This window comes from Pleurodeles waltl, chromosome 5 (assembly GCF_031143425.1).
Source record: "Pleurodeles waltl isolate 20211129_DDA chromosome 5, aPleWal1.hap1.20221129, whole genome shotgun sequence".
NCBI classification, from domain to species: domain Eukaryota; kingdom Metazoa; phylum Chordata; class Amphibia; order Caudata; family Salamandridae; genus Pleurodeles; species Pleurodeles waltl.
The window spans coordinates 1,314,378,270-1,314,397,685 of record NC_090444.1 but is presented as its reverse complement, the minus strand read 5'-3'; the positions used below and the strand labels follow the sequence as shown (position 1 = coordinate 1,314,397,685).

The 19,416-nt window shown below is 41.7% G+C and overlaps 1 protein-coding gene across 1 annotated transcript in view; it reads left to right on the top strand.

Annotated features, from left to right (window-relative positions):
- SLC35A1 (solute carrier family 35 member A1) overlaps positions 1 to 19,416 on the top strand; it is a 224,272-nt gene that overhangs the window by 19,508 nt on the left and 185,348 nt on the right. The window contains exon 2 of the mRNA XM_069235559.1: positions 15,942 to 16,119. Within this exon, the coding sequence (XP_069091660.1) occupies positions 15,942 to 16,119 (178 nt within the window). The remainder of the gene's footprint in view (positions 1 to 15,941; positions 16,120 to 19,416) is intronic.

The window sequence follows — 19,416 nt, the reverse complement described above, 5'->3', positions numbered from 1 at the left end:
GACCACCACAGTGAAGCTCAAATCCAACAAAGACCCCACGTCCCAATGGGATTCCTGCGGAGTTCTACAAACTATGCATAGATTTACTGGGTCACCATCTCCTAAACCTGTTCAGAGAAGGGGAGTGGGGCGGAGTCCTGCCACTTGACCTTCCGCAAGCAGTTATAGTAGTGATTCATAAGGAAGGCATGCGAAGGGAACACTGCAGCTGGTATCGCCCGATCTCACTACTCAATACCAAGGTGAGAACACTGGCAACGGTCTTGGCTACCAGACTTATTCAGATCATCACACCCCTGATTCACCATGAACGGTCAGGCTTCATGCCCGGCAGGTCCACATGGTATAATCTTAAGATGTGTGCATAACTGGCTGAGCAAAATAAGACTGATGGGAACCTCGCGCTCTTCTGGCACTAGACGCCGAAAAGGTGTTTGATGCAGTACACTGGCCCTTTCTTGAACAAACGCTGGTCAAATTTGGATTCTGCCCCAAATATAAAAAATGGGTTAAACTGTTGTACCAGGACCCCATTGCTACTGTAAGGGTGAACTAAGTAATATCCGTGGAATTCCCCATTGGTAGGGGTACGAGACAGGGATAACCTTTATCCACCCTTCTGTTTGCCCTCACTATTGAAACGCTGGCATGTAAGGCCCGCAATCATCCCGAGATCCGCGGCTTCACTGTCTTGGGCAGTGACGCACCAGAGGAGAACATTTCTCTCTATGCTGACGATATCTTGTTGTATGTTGCCACATACTCCCAGTCCCTATCGTAGATTCTCCACACGTTTGAGGAATATGTGAGCCATTCAGGGTACCGTATTAACTGGGAAAATTCGATACTCTATCTTCCACAAACCGAGACTGAGCTGCCTTTTCTCCCCTGGCGACTACCGCTTACCACCCTGAGGTTTAAATACTTTGGCATATTTTTGATACGGATTACAGATATATGCTTCGAGCCCAACCTCTGGAGAGTAATGCGAGCCTGCCAAGAAGACCTACAGAGGTGGTGAGGGCTACCCCTGACACCCCTGGGGAGAGCGGCCATGTTCAAAACGGTCTGTTTGCCTAAAATACTCTACATCCTGCAGAATGCATACTACCCCATCACCCGTAAATGTTCGCAATGATTGACAGAGATATGCAGACTCTTATGGAATGGCAGCACCCGAAAATTCAATGCCATTCATCTCAGTCTTACTGGGTGGTCATTCCCCAAATTGCCATTTAACTGTTAAGGCTATTTTTTTTTAGCAATTCAACAAAATCTTGCCTTGAACAAATAGTGCCATTTCAGACCATATCCTCAGAAGGTTCGCAATCACTGTCCAGCCACCCCAGTGATTAGCTGTTTTTGTTGCTGCATAACAACACAGTCCTGAACAAAACAAGCATTGGCAAAGCCAATAGTTCTCATGTATGCGAGGACTCTTGGATTTGCCAATGTCTTTTAGCTTTGTTGTACAGCAGCACAGCTGCTGTCAGCATGTCTGAAAGTCAGGGAAAACAGTGATATGACGCAGCTAGTGCTGGTCATGTTATAGCTTTTTTTTGTCTGGCATGAGAATTGGACAAACAGAACAACAAGGGAGGGGTGGAAATGATGAAGTTAGTAATACAGTGCAAGAGGGGATTGGGAGGATCAGGGAAAGCAATGATTAAATCTAAAGCGTGAGCAGTTGAAGGACACTGGGGAAGACAAGGTACTTGGGTCATAGCGCTTTACTGGGATATATAAATTATACAACAAAAAGTTAAACAGCTAAGGTTTTATGTCACGCCTGCTGCAAAATGTTGCAAACATAAAGTGGTATGTCACACCAAGGATATAAACGGATAACCCTGCCATAGGGACTGTCAATAGTCCTATGTGAACTGCACATTTGAAGGTTATGCTTTGAAAAGAGCAAGACATTTGGCTACCACTGAAAGCACCTAATTACGCAAAATGTATGTAAAGCCTGCTTTGAGATAAACAAATAATTGAGAGTAAAATGTTGAGGTACTGAAGCCCAAACTTTTCTTTAAACCTAAAAAGTATCAAATGATATTCTATTTAACTATTTTTACATTAAAGAGCCAGCTCAATGAATGCAGTGGTAAGTGAAATATCATAATTTCCAGAAATTGTATGAACCAATAAAGTATTGACAAGGGTAATTACCATTATAATTGTGATGATGCCCATATTGCTTGCTGCAAGGATGAAAATGCACGATTCTGTTATTGTAATTTTGTTTATGTAGTGCATACTACCCCTGATGAAGTGTTGCAACTCTTTACGCCGAGCAGCACGCTACTACAGGAACCCAATGTTAGTGTCTACTCAGTGTTCATTGGTTATAATTGTTTATTTGAATGAACCTTGTGCGCTCAAGGAAACCATTCCACACATTTACATATGTTTTTTTTTTTTTGGAAGATGGAATTAGTAGAGGTATGTGAGTTCATGCAGATGTTTGGTGGGATTAATAAATGAGCTAGACCGGCAGTGGTCTCCAAACTTTTTAAGGCTGCGCCCCCCAGTTGAAAAATAAAAATCATTGGGCCCCCCTCAGAAGTTTTCACAATTATTTTATAAAGATGGCAATGTTTAAATATGTCTAGACCTATTTAAACATTGCACTTAAGTACTGTTACCTTTTTAGGGTCGAGCCTGCGTTGCATGCGTATCGCAGCGAGACGCTTTAGGGTTTAGAAAAGGGCTCGGAGCCCTGTCGACCAATGTTTTTCATTGGTTAGTGGGCTTGCCTATTAACATCTGCTTGCTTTCATTAGTCGAAGGCATGCATACGTCATGCCTTTTCCGGGTGGCTAGCCCTCCTCGAGCGCATCGACCAAGTACAGAAAACATGCGAGGCTCGCTGTTTTCTGTCCGGCTCATGGACTACTTTTTCTCTAATTTACTAGCGCGATTTCGCTTGGCAGAAGTCGAGCGCTTTACATAGGTAAATGCACTTTTTCGGCTTACGTACATAAATGCACTTTTGCCGATAGGTGAAAAGTCGGGTTAGGAGTTTACAAGGCTGTCAGCTCGAACATTAGCAAACGCGAGACCTGTTGCATTGCAAATGCTTGTTTTTAAATGCAATAACATGCTTTTGCTTAAAACAAAACCCTGTTATCTATAATGTTCCTTTTGGCCACAGCCTGGCGCCCCCACTGGGATCACTTGAGGCCCCCCTAGGGGGGCCCGCAGCCCAATTTGAAGACCTCTGAGCTAGAGGGATGCGGGCTATTACTTAAAGAGAAGTTCATTATGATCTTTGAAGAGAGGTGTGGGCAGTTTGATTAAGTACACTGCTCAGATACCACTAGACCACCATTTCGGTAAAAAGACCGTAGTAGCACAGGGGTTGGAAGGGTAAAGTAATGGCTGGAAACACATATTGGGAAATATCAAGCGATTTATGCAGCACTTGAAAGAAGCATTAACCTCGTAATTGTGATAACTTGGGAAATATAAGGCTAAAAAATGCAAAGGATGAAATTCTGCACATGCTGAAGCACCTTTCTTTTAATGTATGCCCTTAAAATTTGGCTCACAGTATTAAAAGGATCTATTTAGATGCGCCTGTTTTAACACGGCATAAGTTGAGGGATGAGAAGATAGGTTTTTCCGACAATTAACCGCTTTGGTTCCTTAGACGAGGTGATCTCGTCCAGGGAACCGGGGGGAGCACTAGCGCTTCCCCATGGGCACCACACCCCCTAGTCGTGGATGGAAGGGGAATGCAAAGCATTTCTCTTCCGATCACGTGGAGGAGGCCGGAGAGGCTTCAAAGGGAAGGAAATTAATTTCCTTCCCTTGGAAGTCTCTCAGAGCGTTTCAAAAGCCGGATTGTAAAGCAATCCGGCTTTTGAAACGCCCACTAGACACCAGGGATTTCTTTATTTTTATGAAACTGGCATGAGGGAGCGACCCCTTGGCAGGGGGGCATTTTTTTTTAAGGCCTTTTCATCTGCCAATTATTGGGCCGATCTGCCCCTGGTGGGGGCAGAAACCTCTAGGCACCAGGGATAATTTTTTTTTTTTTTGTTTGTTTTTTTAGAGGTGGGGAGCGACCCCTTAGGCAAGGGTCACTCCCCTAGGGGGGGGGCAAATTCTATTTAGGCCATTTCTGCCCCCTTGGGGGCAGATACCACTAGGCACCGGGGATCTTTTTTTTTTTTTGTGCCAATGCCACGCAAGGGGAGCGACCCCCGTAGGCAAGGCTCGCTCCTTGGGGTGGGGGGGAATTTATTTTAGGCCATTCCTGCCCCCCTGGGGGCAGATCGGCCTATTATTAGAAACCTCTAGGCGCCAGGGCACATAATTATTTTTATTTATTTTTTGTTTTTTTTTAGATGGGGAGCGACCCATTAGGCAAGGGTCGCTTCCCTGGGGGGCAACTTGTATTTAGGCCATTTCTGCCCAAATGGGGGCAGATCGGCCAATTTTTGTTAGGCCAATCTGCCCCCATGGGGGCAGAAACCATTTAGGCACCAGGGATTGGTGTGTGTGTATGCGTGTGTTTTCTTTAGGGAGGCAGCCCCTTGGGTAAGGGTCGTTCCCCATGGGAGCACATTACTGTTGGCTGTATCTGCTCCCCATTGGGGGCAGATGGGCCTATTTTTGGAAGGCCCATCTGCCCCAAGGGGGGGCCAGAAAGCCCACCAGAGGCCAGGGAAGTTTTTTTTTCTCCAAAAAATAAGAGGGTGGGGGTATGGCCATACCCCCACCCCAAATAAATGGGGCCAAAGTTGTTCTGCCCACTAGTGGGCAGATGGGGCAATTACCCAGATCCACAACCCGGGCGGGCAGAAAGTCTACTAGATGCCAGGGAATTTAAAAAAAACAAAAAATATTGGGGTGGTGGCTACCAACCAGTATGGGCCTGGTTACACCCCCACCTCAACTGAAGGGGGTAAAAGTCTTTCAGCTCTCCCCCGCACTCTAAAACATCTTATCGCACAGCAAGCAAGAAGACATTTGATTATTTTGGGTTTTAGTTTTACAATTGGGCCATGAGAACTTGGCTTACTCTCAAAATCGTCCCACTTGGAATGGTGAGGGCTGCCCTTTATGGACTTTGGGACGCTGCCATGTAGAAAAATCCACAAGACCTAGACACATCTGAAAACTAAACATCTGGGTGATTCCAGGGTGGTGTGTTTCACATGTACCCCGCACCATTTTTGTACCCACAATCCCCTGCAAACCTCCAACTTTGCTGGAAATCACACTTTTTTCAGATGTTTTTGTGATGGAACCTTCCGGAATCTGCAGGAATCCACAAAATTCCCACCACCCAGCATTGTCTCATCTATACCGATAAAAATTCTGCGGCACTTGTCAGCCTAAAAATGTTTTTTTGCAAACTGCCCTTTTGGCCCCCCTTTGTTCCCCCTCAATATCGACATGTTTTTGGCTCATCCCTTTTACAAGCACTTGGCCGACCTACACAAATGAGGTGTAACTTTTACCGGGAGACTGAGGGGAACATTGGGTGGTATGAAATGTGTCCCAGTGCGGTGATCCCACACAGAAATGTGGGAAAAATTAGATTTTTTTAAAACTAAATTTGAGGTTTGCTGACGATTCTGGGTAAGAAAACTTTGGGGGATCCACGCAAGTCACACCTCACTGGACTCCCTCTGGTGTCTAGTTTTCAGAAATGTCTGGGTTTGGTAGGTTTCCCTAGAAGGCTGCTGAGCCCAGGACCAAAAACGCAGGTGCCCCCCTGCAAAAACAGGTAGTTTTGTATTTGACAATTTTGATCTGTCCAGTTGTGTTTTGGGCCATTTCCTTTCGTGGGCGCTAGGCCTACCCACACAAGTGAGGCACCATTTTTATTGGGAGACTTGGGGGAACGCTGGGTGGAAGGAAATTTGTGTGTCCTCTCAGATTCCAGAATTTTCTGTCATCGAAATGAGAGGAAAAGGTGTTTTTTTGGTCAAATTTTGAGGTTTGCAAAGGATTCTGGGTAACAGAACCTGGCCAGATCCCCACAACTCACCCCATCTTGGATTCCCCTAGGTGTCTAGTTTTCAAAAATGTGCTGGTTTGCTAGGTTTCCCCAGGTGCCAGCTGAGCTAGAGGCCAAAATCCACAGGTAGGCACTTTGTATAAAACACCTCTGTTTTCTGTGAAAAAATATGATGTGTCCACGTTGTGTTTTGGACCATTTCCTTTCGTGGGCGCTAGGCCTACCCACACAAGTGAGGTACCATTTTTATCGGGAGACTTGGGGGAACACAGAATAGCAAAACTAGTGTTATTGCCCCTTGTCTCTCTCTACATTTTTTTTTTCCAAATGCAAGGCAGTGTGTAAAAAAGACGTCTATTTGAGAAATGCCCTGTAATTCACATGCTAGTATGGGCACCCCGGAATTCAGAGATGTGCAAATAACCACTGCTTCTCTACACCTTATCTTGTGGCCATTTTGGAAATACAAAGGTTTTCTTGATACCTATTTTTCACTTTTTATATTTCAGCAAATGAATTGCTGTATACCCGGTATAGAATAAAAACCCATTGCAAGGTGCAGCTCATTTATTGGCTCTGGGTACCTAGAGTTCTTGATGAACCTACAAGCCCTATATATCCTCGCAACCAGAAGAGTCCAGCCGACGTAACGGTATATTGCTTTAAAAAATATGACATCGCAGGAAAAAGTTACATAGTAAAACGTGGAGAAAAATTGCTGTTTTCTTTACCTCAATTTCAATATTTTTTATTTCAGCTGTTATTTTCTGTAGGAAACACTTGTAGGATCTACACAAATGACCCCTTGCTGAATTCAGAATTTTGTCTACTTTTCAGAAATGTTTAGCTTTCCGGGATCCAGCATTGGTTTCTCACTCATTTTGGTCACTAACTGGAAGGAGGCTGAAAGCACAAAAAATAGTAAAAATGGGGTATGTCCCAGTAAAATGTCAAAATTGTATTGAAAAATTGGGTTTTCCAATACACGTCTGCCTGTTCCTGAAAGCTGGGAAAGTGGTGATCTTGCCAATGCAAACCCTTTGTTGATGCCATTTTCAGGGAAAAAACCACAAGCTTCCTTCTGCAGCCCTTTTTTCCCATTTAAAAAAAAAAAAAATCACTGTATTTTGGCTAATTTCTTGGTCTCCTTCAGGGGAACCCACAAAGTCTGGGTACCTCTAGGATGTTGGAAAAAAAGGACGCAAATTTGGCGTGGGTAGCTTATGTGAACAAAAAGTTATGAGGGCCTAAGCGCAAACTGCCCCAAATAGCAAAAAAAAAGGCTTGGCGCAGGAGGGGGAAAAGGCCTGGCAGCGAAGGGGTTAAAATGGATTGCCTGCATTTCTGTGGGAGGGAGGTGGTTATCCAGATAGGGAAATTGGAGAGGTGGAGTCAGGACTACCTTTAGAAATTTCTTGTAGAATAGTTCTTCCTCATCACTGTCATTTGAGAGGGGTGGCAGGGGTGAGGGTGAGGCTGGTGCTGTAGTTCCTGTTCAAAGTGAGAAACTTTATTGGCCAGGCCTGTTCTTTGTCACTTATTGCTGTGTTGGGAATGTTGGTGTGAAGAGATTTCACACCTCCTTGTGCCTGTGTTGTGGGTGCTACTGCTTAGACACAGCCCCAGTACTTCTTGCTGTGAGAAGAATTCTTTATATGAAGGCTGTGTTTGGGAAGGAGGGTGCCCCTAAGAATGAAAATTACTATTTTAGTGCCTTTTGCTGGATTGAACAAGCACACAAAATCGTCACTATTCAGAGGATGATTAGGGCTCCTGATTTTATGGTGTTTATTAAGTATGTATCATTCACATATATATATATATATATATATATATATATATATATATATATATATATATATATATATAGGCCATTTTATCTGTAGTTATCTGTATTTATTTTTTGTTTTAATAATAAATAGAGTCGTAAAATGGTATATTTCCTCATTTATTTAACGAAAAAACTTGCACTCATACTTAGATATCTGTCGCATTTTTGCAAATTAAGCAGCCAAATATAACAAGCTCTGGCCACAGGCCAATACTACTAGCATTATATACAAATGTATGTTAACATGCCCTTGTATTTAAGAATATCTCATCCTGCCATTTAATTGCCCATGCCGTCTATCAGCTCACCTGTTGGCCTGGAATTCATGAAGAACTGCATCAAGAGTTGCTCACAGGAAGCACAATTTTCTTTATTTTTCTGCTTTTAAAAATAAATACAGACAGGGAAACACATTGTTTTTTTTATCTCTATCCATAAAAAAAAAACCCTCAGAAATCTAGGGGCCTTAATGATGAATTAGCAAACCACATATAAAAACAAACCAGCTAGCAGGCTGTATTTCAAACTTAAAAACAGAAATAAAATGTAGGCAGCCCCCCGTGTATACATTTTTCAGCATGAAAAAACAACATACTAATGACCTCTGGTTTGCAGTGGCAGTGAATCACCCACAGTGGATGCTTAATTCAGATGGCCCTCCTGTCCCAGAGTCCCTTTTTGCTCCTCAGTGCTCAGCTACACGGGTATCCCTGAAGCCAGCCTCAAAGATGTATCTGCCCTACAGTCACTCAGAGCTAAATTTAGAATAAAGCGAATGGGTGCTGAGGAACACATTGCCGCGGGCCACCAGAGGTTTCTGAAATTCAAACGCAACACGCAGCACATACGGTAAAAGACCACTCTTGCATCACTTTGTCACCATATACAGCTAGGCACGGCTGTATACTAGCGCACTGCTCATCGCACCGCTAACAAAAATATACAAACAAAAACACTGTCATTCCAGTCACGTTCATCTGGCATTTCAAACCGCAAAACAGTATTAAGGCTTTCTTTCTGATGGAAGAAAGATCCTTGCAGCTGAAATATTGTACATTAATTCTTTAATGAGGCTCATAGAAAGCTAGTGCCGGCGTTGTAAGCAGTTTAAATAATGTCGTAGAATTCTAAATAAAAGGCAAATCAAGGAAGCATGAGTATCCGAGGCTCTGTTTGCAGAAGATGATCCAAAATCATAATTTGTTAACTTTTCCATTGTTTGGGGCACATGTACCTCGTAAAGCCAGTCTAATTTTTGGAGAAGGCAGTTACCAGTAGGGAAGTGTGCTGTATGCCATATTGTCCCTTAATTGGAGGCTGGACTCTAAGGGTAAACTGGTGATTCATGAGAGTACTTTCAGAAGCCCTTCATAACCAGGGTCCTGCTAACTGCAGTGCAGTATATTTGTGCCATCTGGACTTCTCAAAGCAGAAGAGTTGTTTCCCTAGAGCACTGTGCCAAAGATCAGATCTGTGGGATAAGAAATATCCTTGAGAAAACATGACCATCCTACTGCCATAATCACATTGCACTGGAGAGGGATGGTTGCCCATAGGAGGCTAGCTATGTGGCAAACTTTTACATGTAGGTTTCACCCTAGGAAGTGAGCTGTCATAGGTTGAGTGGGAACCTGGAAATGTGAGTACCAAGGTTGTCCACCCCAAATCTTTGAGGGTTTTGACCCTGAAAATAAGGTTCAGTGACCTAGAAAAGACTAAGAGGTAGAAGGCAAATGTGACTGAAAGTGACGAGGCCAATTATTGAGGTGTTTCTAACCCTTTAAGAAGAGGCCTCTAAAATGGACATTGGTGCAGTAGTTCTACCCTAGAAGTGTCAGAGAGACAGGAGGCCTGGCTCAGTCAGACCACTACATGGGACAGGCAGTGTATGCCAACCTTAAGGAGTATTCACACTAGAAGTCCTGGACTGCGAGGAAAGTGTTTATCCTAAAGATAGGAACCCTGGCCGGCAGTCTCGGTGTGTTGCCCTTGAAATGGTTGAAGTACAAGTGGGAGGAGGGTGCCTACAGCTTGAGGCTTTAACCCTCACTTTGAATGCGCCAGGAGGCCTGAGAAGCACCAGTAGAGCCCCTTAGCCCATACCTTGATGCAAGAGTTTTCCCAGGTTGAGAGATGTTAGCATTTTTCTGCATGGCCCATTAGGAAGACATTTGTGGACTGCAGGAGACTAGATAACCATGGGGTAGTTGCACTAGACCCAGACCTTTCAAGGGAGAGGCAGGTTAGTATACCAGATGTGGTCACGCAATTGGTTGACACCTTGCAGAATGCACTGATAGTAGTTGTTGGCCCCTGTTACATTGCATCTGCAGTGTTGAGACGTAGCTTGTGAGTTGGGTTGGGTGTCTCAGGGCTCAATAACATGCCTGAGGGTATGCTCTTAGTCTACAGTAACCCCCATAGTAAGATGGATGTTGGAAAGATCCTATCACCTAAAGGCAAGAACATCCTCAGAATTACATCTGCTTTGAATTCTTGTGAAGGATCTGTTCGGACAAGCAAGGAAGGAGTCTTGCATCTCGGGCCAGAACTAGGTGTCATTGGCTGGCCTGAAATACATAGTACTGGGACTTTCAGTAAACTATTTAATTCACTAGACTTGTACATTTTACCTGTAGGTAAATGGTCAGTGTTCTGGGCAGGCAGTTTAAGAGCTGTTAATGTTAGCGGTTCAGGTGCAAGTGCGGTGGCCTATGCTTTGTTTGCCATGTTGTTGGAGCTTGCCTCCGTAGGAGGACCTGCCCAAGACACCGAAAGTAAGGTAGGCTACCTCAACTTGTTGGCCATGGTATTGACAATCACTGTGTGTGTCACATCTCCACATGGGCTAGAATTTCCCTTGCAGATGAGGTACATGGGTAGGGAGTGGTATTCCCCATGGTTATTGTTAGTGGGTAGAGCCATGACTGAGAGACGAGTATTAGTAGACCAAAGAGATAAGATTGACAAGTACTACTGCAAAGCTAGTGGATTGTCCTTGTTTTGTCATCCGTGCACATACAGAGAAATCCACCTGAAGAAGGGTTATTTAGGAAAATTCTATTTTCTTGCATTAATCACCACATTTTTTTTCTCCTAAATTCTTCTGGGATTTTGACGCTGCACAGCACATTGAAAATATACTTAACTACTTCTCATTGTTTGTTTCTCTTAAAACGTGAAGAGAAATTAAAAGACTTGTATAAATGCGCTAAATTTAGTTTCTCAACTGCAGGCGCTCAACCTACTTATCTTAAGTACTAAGGTAACATTGCTGAGCATAAGAGAGAGAGAGAGAGAGAGAGCGCAAGCGAGGGTCAAGCCCATTCTTTGTGTAAGAAACATGACTCGTAGCTCACTCATGGGATATTAAAGATAGCAAGGAAATGTGTAAGGAGGAGACCATGCAAGGGTGCCTCTGTGTCGCTTCAATAGCTCTATTATGTGGGATGGTGGAGATCACAAGATAAATAACTCAAGATGTTTTTCCAGAGGGCCTGGATTCATGAGTCATGAAAACAGTTTTGGTGAAAGCAACAGTGATTACAATGGAGAAGAACAAATTTAAACCTTTTCTATTTCCATTTCAGTCTTACCGTTAAGAGTTGTGATAGTTTGAAAAGCTTTCAACTGACCGCTCACTTCGCTGAATTTTAGCCTTGGGTGGGAATTCTGTAGTAAACTAGCGATGGAGATTAAAAGTAGGTGTATTATCTCTGCTAAAGATATTATACCCGATGATGTCTGAGATCAAAGCTTCGGAAGGCTCCTGCAATCTTTACTATACTGTGAAGACTATTAACCTGCCTGGGGAAGGTCAAAAACCAGAAGGAAGCTGTTGGAGTTTTATGCTACCTGTCACCTCCAGGGCAAAGAAATGTGTGTTTTCTCCAAAGAGAAGACTCTTGGAATCTTCACCCTTTGGTGAGTTTTATCTGCCCACGGAAGTGTGTGGGACAGGAATTAGAAGAGATCAGCCCAAAAGACTGGATTGGGTGAAATCTGTGGGAGCAATCACCCACCAGCTGTTCATTTCTCCAGTACCTGTGTGTGTTTCTGAAAGAGGACCAAAGTGAGTTCAGCACATTGTGACCAACAGGGAGACTTTTCTTGGGAATCAGAACAGTTTACCACCTACAGCTCTTTTCGCACTGGTCTTTCTGAAGATTCTTTGTTGGAACTTGAAAGTGAGTGCAAAACTGATTTCCATTCACTGTGAGCTGGTACTTGGACATCTTTTCTAGTGAAAAGCAATGACTAGTATAAGCAGCAAGGATTGAACTTGTACCTGTAAAGCTGGTGTGGCATTGACTGACTTAGACTCTGAAGGAACGTAAAAGGCTTTGCCTGTTTTGGATATGTAAGCCAGAAACATCCTCACAGGAACTCAGACGCTTGGAAACTTTTAACTGGGCCAGCTTGCATGATGACTGACTCTCATGTAGGGCTGGGTAAAGTTTAAATTACTCTGGTATAATTTGCGTAATTTTGTGGATTTTGCGTTACCCAGCGTTCCTGAAATTATGCCATTTTGCTTAATTTTCAGCTAATTTTGCAACGTTCACAGTAAAATGTGTGGAAACTAATTTGTATTTGAAGCTCTGTACCTTTGCAGTGACCGATATGTTGTTTATCTTTTTGCTCTAATTTTGATCATAAAATATTAAAAATTTTGTTACAGTGGTTTGGGAGTTACTTTTTTCAAGTGTTCTTTTGTACTGCTGATCTGTACCGCTCATTCAGTGCAGCAGCCTTACGTCTGTCTGCTTGACACGGTTGTGTGAGAGAAGCAGTGTTTGCCTGACCTTTGCATGGTGGTGGAAGAATTTGCCCTTTCAGTAAAACAGGCTTACTTCAAATAACCTAACCCAAATACAATGCAGTGGTACTATATCTTATGTACCTCATCCACAGCATCCTCTCTATTGTTGTTTCTGTAGGCTTTTGTTTCTTATTTCTTTTCAGTAATCTTATAAAATTACCTTGAAAATAAAAAGATTGAAAAGTACAAAGTATCTCGGTGTATATTCTGACTTGAAAGATTTCAATGCACGTATAGCTCACCGAGGAGTTTATCAATTCAGGCAGATGCCTTTTGGGCTGCTTCTTTATAATTTGTATGCAAAAGAATGATGGGAGTACTTTTTGGACACAGACCAATTTTCTTTAATGTCAGGCTAAGGATACGAACAATCACTTATGTGTTCTTTACAACAGAACTTGAAATTCCAATCGCTGCACAAACTACAAAGGGATCATAATGTATTACCCAACTAATAATCAGGGTCTTAAAGTCTTAGCTGAAGCACCCCTTTTAAAACTTTTGGATTTATCAAGAAAAACTACAGTAGTCATGCATTTAAGTGTGTGCAGTGTGGGGACTGAAGGACTGTCGTATTATATTTGTGGCTAAATCATTGACACAGTCAGAACTCAAGTTTGCTGCTGTCGAGCAAGAAGCCTTTCATATTCCTCATTGTAAGAGGCTCTAGACCATGTTTAAACTCGATCACAAATTTGCTAATTTCCATACTTTCTCCAAACTAAGGTGAATTAATTCATGCTTTCTATGAGCACTACTATATTTTTATATGTGCACCAAAACTGTTATGGTGGACTGCATGCTGATCCTTTGGATGGCACACGAGATAGGTAGGATGTAACATTGGGTGCTGATGATTACCTCTAAGCACTTTGCTGTGTATGTGCTAATTGATGCTGTTGGGTCTGAGGAAGAGCAAACCAGTATTGTAAATAAAAGTTTGGTATTAACAAAAAGAAGGAAATACATAAGATAATGACGCCTGTCACTTGGATGTTAGTATCTACCATAAATACTGTGCCCTAAATATCATTTTCAAAAATATTGTCCCATTAGAGTAGATTTTCTATTAACTCCATCGTGGTGATATTTTGTAAACCATATTCAAGACATGATATTTATGTCAAATTATATTTTCGTACTCCACACACCTGGCCTTTCCCCAGTGATTGTATCTTCACAGGGGCCATACACTGTTCCGCAAGATATATATTGACCACGTCTGTACAGTCTAACAGCAGAGGAATAGATCATATAGAAGGAAAGGTAATTAAGAGAGGAAATATTTTTGTATCGCATGAAGCCATTACAAAGGCTATTCAGGGCATCCCTTAACGTTCACCACAAAAAGGTTATTAACAGCTGAGTTTTGGTAATTTAGAAAAAAGTGATATGAACAGAGCATTTTAAGAGATTTAATGACTGTGTTTTCTGAATTTATTTGCTCTCTTGGACCCTGTCCTAGTTCCCTAGGACTATGGCACAAGGTCACAGTGGATCTCAAGGACTGACTTGGCTTGGTACTTAGAAAATCAATGACCTATTTATTAACAACTATTTCGTGAAAAGATCCCAAGATCAGCACTGCCACATGTGTTTTTGAAAGTATAGACTATTTAAACAGCAGTGGTTGAAGGAGTTGAGGCTTTAGTACAAGTGGATTTTTATAAGCCATTGCATCATAGATACCATAATGCTCAAGATGGGATTACAGATAGTTGTGAAGAACTATTGTCAGATGGTTATACAAGGTTGGTTTCCATAGAATGCGACTTTGCAAGAAACTTTGTGAACTTCCAGGATAGCATCACATGCTTCCATCGGATGGTCTCCTGCTAATCATTGAGTTGCAGGAGTCTTTTTAAGACCTTGGGTCTGTGGTGGTTTTAGAAGAACCATAATGCTAGGTGTGCTTCAAAATGTTTTCAAACTGAAAAACATGTAAGGAAAGCTGTGTGGGGAACACAGGTACTGCCACACTTGTAAGCAAGCCTCTGTAGAAAATTATTTCAGAGTTGGCAGTGTTGTAACAGTGAAGTTAAGATTTTATAAGAGAGATTTGAAAGTGCTAGATGGTGGAGAAGTGCTAAGAGTGTATTGCTGGTGGATATTTCTTTGCTCCTTATTGTGGATTATCATGTGTACTGACGTGACATAATAAGGAATCTGGGGAAATTGAAGATTGTGTGGAAAGTACTAAAAAGCAAAGTTTTTGAAAGGAAGGCAGTGCTGTGATTTGAAGGGGGATGTCTGCTATTAAGGCATACAAATTACAGAAAGATATGTTTTGTAATCAGTCAATTTGCTGATATGTTTCTGACTGTACTGGTTGGAAACTGCCATAGGAGTGACTCCGGAGAAACAAATATAATTTATTCAACCTATTGGATGTTTGCGAAATATGCTGTATGCTTAATCTAAATGGGGGGAAATATTTTGTATCCTATGCTTGGATGTAGAATGTCTAGGGAGAAAAACACAGGTAGAATGTAGAGTTCAGGATGGAATGCAAGCACTGGAAGACCCTTAGGATTCAGTAATTATAAAGTGAAGTGCTATGGCTGATATGAAGAACTTGTGTCTTGGGTCAATCATGGATACACATATGAGGAGACAAAATGGGGTTCAGTTACGCTGTGCATATTACACATTAAGCATTAGTTTAGAAAGTTTTAATTTGCAGACCAGTTTAAGCAATCCCAACCCACCAATTCAGGCAGTGGTTTTATCTTCAAGTACGGTATTAATAGTGAGTTTGTATCATATGCTTCAGTTAGCCGGAATACTTTTGCAAAACGGTTATCTATTTATGGCACAGCAGATAAGTCCCTTGGTGTGCCTGTGATCAAGCATATAACAATGTTATTGGTCGAACGATCGAGGGAATGAAGCCATGTTTTTTTTTATTGTGTGTTAAGTGTGCCCATACAGGTTCCAACAATCCCCTTTCATAATAATTGCAACACAAATCTGCAACAATTCACTAATTGGAGCAAAGGGCAAGTACCTGTACTTATCTCTTGTACTAGCTGTGTCATAGGAAGAACACTAACCAAATTGTCCCTTGCCTAGTTCTCCTAGAGTTCCTTACATTTGAAATAATGATCTATTAGGATGTTTATGCGTTAGCTGGACTGACTTTGTTGTATTCCCTGCGTGAGCGACAGAGCTTCAGATTATGACCAATTGGAGTCTGCAAGTTGAAGTTGCATACAGTTAGTTATCCAGTTAGGTAGAAGTTGAAAGATTGTCACTATATGGACACGAAAGCTTTGTTGTTTATCTTTTTTTATTATTTTTTTTTATTATAGAAAGTGTCACTTTGCTCTTCAAGCTGTACTGTCTAACTGTGATGACCCTGGTGGCTTCAGCATATATTGTGGCTCTGCGCTACACTAGGACGGTGGGAACCGATCTCTACTTTTCCTCTACAGCCGTCTGCGTCACGGAAGTCATCAAGTTATTTATAAGTGTGTCCATATTAGCCAGGTAAGTCAGGAGTCAGTCTCTTTGATGTAGTTGTCGCCTTTCAGACATTCACTTCAGAATCAGATCTATTTTACATTTGTGACACAGATCTCACCAACTTAATTTAGAGTATGAATTTTGCTTGTGTGCACACCACTTAACTGCTTAGAAGCTTTTAAATGTATAGCTTTGTGTTTTGGGGATTTAGTGCCACTTGTTGCACAGCTGTTTCACATAAGAAGAAGAAATGTGTTGGGACTCGAATGAAATTGTTGACTTTAAGATTGGTGCTTGATGAGAAAGAATCAAGTTTAAATATTGCAATATTTGTATAAGTTTTTCTTAGGCTATTGATATTTACCATTGGAGCCTACATTGCCTGGTGACACTGGTATTGCTTGCATGCTTTTCACCTAGCTGTTTATTATGAGGAGTTATTAGAAAGGCAGTAGACTGACATATTTATTGTTAAAATTAATAGGCATTTAAGGTGAGATTGCTGTTACTGTGTTAAAGCCTAGGAAGACATATTTTGTTGCATGGAATCTCACAGATCATTGTAATTGTAAGAGAATCAGATGAGTGAAGTATTTTCACAGGATTGTAGGGCCTGATCAAGTTGCAGAGATAACTAACTCCTGTGTTTGTGGAAGCCCTATATGTAAAGCAACCAGTGTTTTGGTCTTGGTTACTGCCTCAAATGACCGAAATGTAATGCTAATATTGAAGTTTTTGCTTGCGGGAACGTTTATGCTCAGTACAACAAGGCTGTTGGGTATGATAGCAAGCCAACGATCAAGGTTATACGCCTAATCTGTTTATTATGAGAAGGCCTTAAAGGCAGCAGGATGACATATGTATTGTTAAAGCTAATAGGCAGTTAAGGATTGAGTGTTATTACTCCTATTAAAGCTTAGCAATATGTACTTTATTGCATGGAATTTCACAGATTATTGTAATTGTAAGAGAATCGGATGAGCATAGTATTTTCACAGGAGTGTAGACCCTGGTCAAGCTGCAGAGATAACTAGTCTTTGTTTGAGGAAGCCCTGTAGGCAAAGCACCCTGGGTATTGGAATTGGTTATTGCATCTTAACAACTGTAGAGATAGCAGATTTTCACAATGGCAACCCTTGTTAGGCTCACCTAGAAGAGATAATCTTTTCTTTTGCGAACTGTAATTTTGTATAAATTTGGAACTTGTCTGTATTCCCTACGGTTACTTTGTGGGAAAGCTTACTCTCCACACAGTAGGACTGTTTTTATGGTAGTAACCCAGTAATAGCTCTTATAGGCCTGATTCATTCACAGAGAATTTATGTCCAATGCCAAATGTATCATCTGTTTATTATGAAAAGTTATGACAAAGGCAGGGTGCATGGCTTATTAATTGGGAAAATAATTTGTTAAATCATTTGTTTGTGAGCTCGTTCCACCAAGGCTGCGACCACTGCATTAGCTTGCAGAGTACCTGTTTTGGATAGTTGTCAGGCAGCCACTTGGGCATTATTGCACATGCTTACCAAACACTACTGCCTAGACTTTCAGGACTGACGTGATGGGCATTTCACCTGTTTGTTCGTCCAGGAATTTTTAGTCTAATCAGGTCTCAGACCCTCCTTTAGTGAGGTATTGCTTTAGTATCTATTCTAAGGTAAGGAATTTGTGGCTAGAACGCTATCAGATGAATAAGTTACTTACCTTACATAACACCTTATCTGAGAGTCTCTAGCTGCAGATTCCTTTCCGATCCTCCCTCTATGCACACTGTAATTTTCCTCAAGAGGCCCTTGAGGACCTCACTTTTGGCACACTGGTCGTGATTCCTTGGTGTGGGTCCATGCTCCTGTTGTGGAAAATAGTCATGAGCTGAGGTTAGCCCCTTTGGGTGGTGTCTATATAGGAACCGTGCAAATCACTTCTGATGCGGACAGCGCCTACTAAGCAGACGTGAAGCTGATTGGTGCCAATTACAGGTGCAAAGATGTACTGCACAAAACTTTAGGGATCCAGACTGATGCCTAAGGAATATTCTAAGGTAAAGAATCTACGGGTACATAGACTCACTACCAGATAAGGTGTTACCAAAAGTAAGTAACTTGTTCTTTATGGCAAGACTTGGCCCAAGCTACATTCGCTCGGAGGAAACTCTCCAGAATGAAAAATGAATATTCAGATAGCTATTTCCATGTAGCTTTCAGTTCTAGCTGAATAGAGGCATTCCCTTGTCTCTGGATGTTTTGAAAACTTTAAATGATAATGACTTAGTAGAAGTTTGGCATTACTTACACCCACAGGAGAGGAACTCCACCTTTTTCTCCCTCATATCCCTTACATACTCTAGGATAGACCTGGTACTAGAGTAGAAATCAATTTGAGTCTGTTGGAAACTACTTAAATTGGTAATCTTGCCATTTCTGGCAAGGCTGCATTAGAAATTATTTTAAAAGGGATAGATAATTTCCTGAGAGAGGGAACATAGTGCCTAGGGAGATATCTCCTTTGATACATAACAAATAGGTTAGAGATTACACAAACTATTAAAGATTTTCTATAACTCAATGATATCCCAGACGTTTATAGGAAACGGTGTAGGAGGCACTTGATGGTGAGGATTAAACATATAGCCTTTTGTACTCACATTTAAAATAATAGAAAGTACCCTCAGAAGAACTTTGAAATGGAACCTAAATTGGCAGACGAGAAGGAGAAGCTGTCGGACTGTAGGTTAAATTTACTTGAAAGTAACATCCATGTTGGTAATTGTACACTATTAATGAACAAATTAGAAACAGATGCTTTTGGCCCCACGCAATGAATATGAGAACAAAACACATTACTCTGGCTAGTATGCTGGGAGCTAAGAAGGATAGGGGCAGATTATGAATTTAACAACAGATTATGGAAAACTCATCTTCAAGGTCAAGACAAAGCCAGGCTGTTTTGAAATGTCTACAGAAAGGTTAATTCTCAGAGAGAAGATGCTGGAGATCAGCAGGACATCTGTCTACAAGGGCTGCAATATCCGATGAACATGTCCCTTAAAGTAGGATGCATTAAAAGCATCTATTTCGGAGACTGAAGCAATAGAAGCCACAAATGCAAGTTAACTTAAATCTCACGGACCAGCAGGCGTTCTGTAGAGTTTTTCAACGTTTTTACCACTCACCTGACTCTAATATAAATGCATTTAAACCTGCTTTTAGTAGATAAATGAAGAGCAACAGATTTAATCCTCAGTGCAGATGGTCTTCCTGAAACCAGGCATGTCTGTTTTGAACCTCGGTAGCAAATTAAAAGTCTTAGCATCTAGATTGG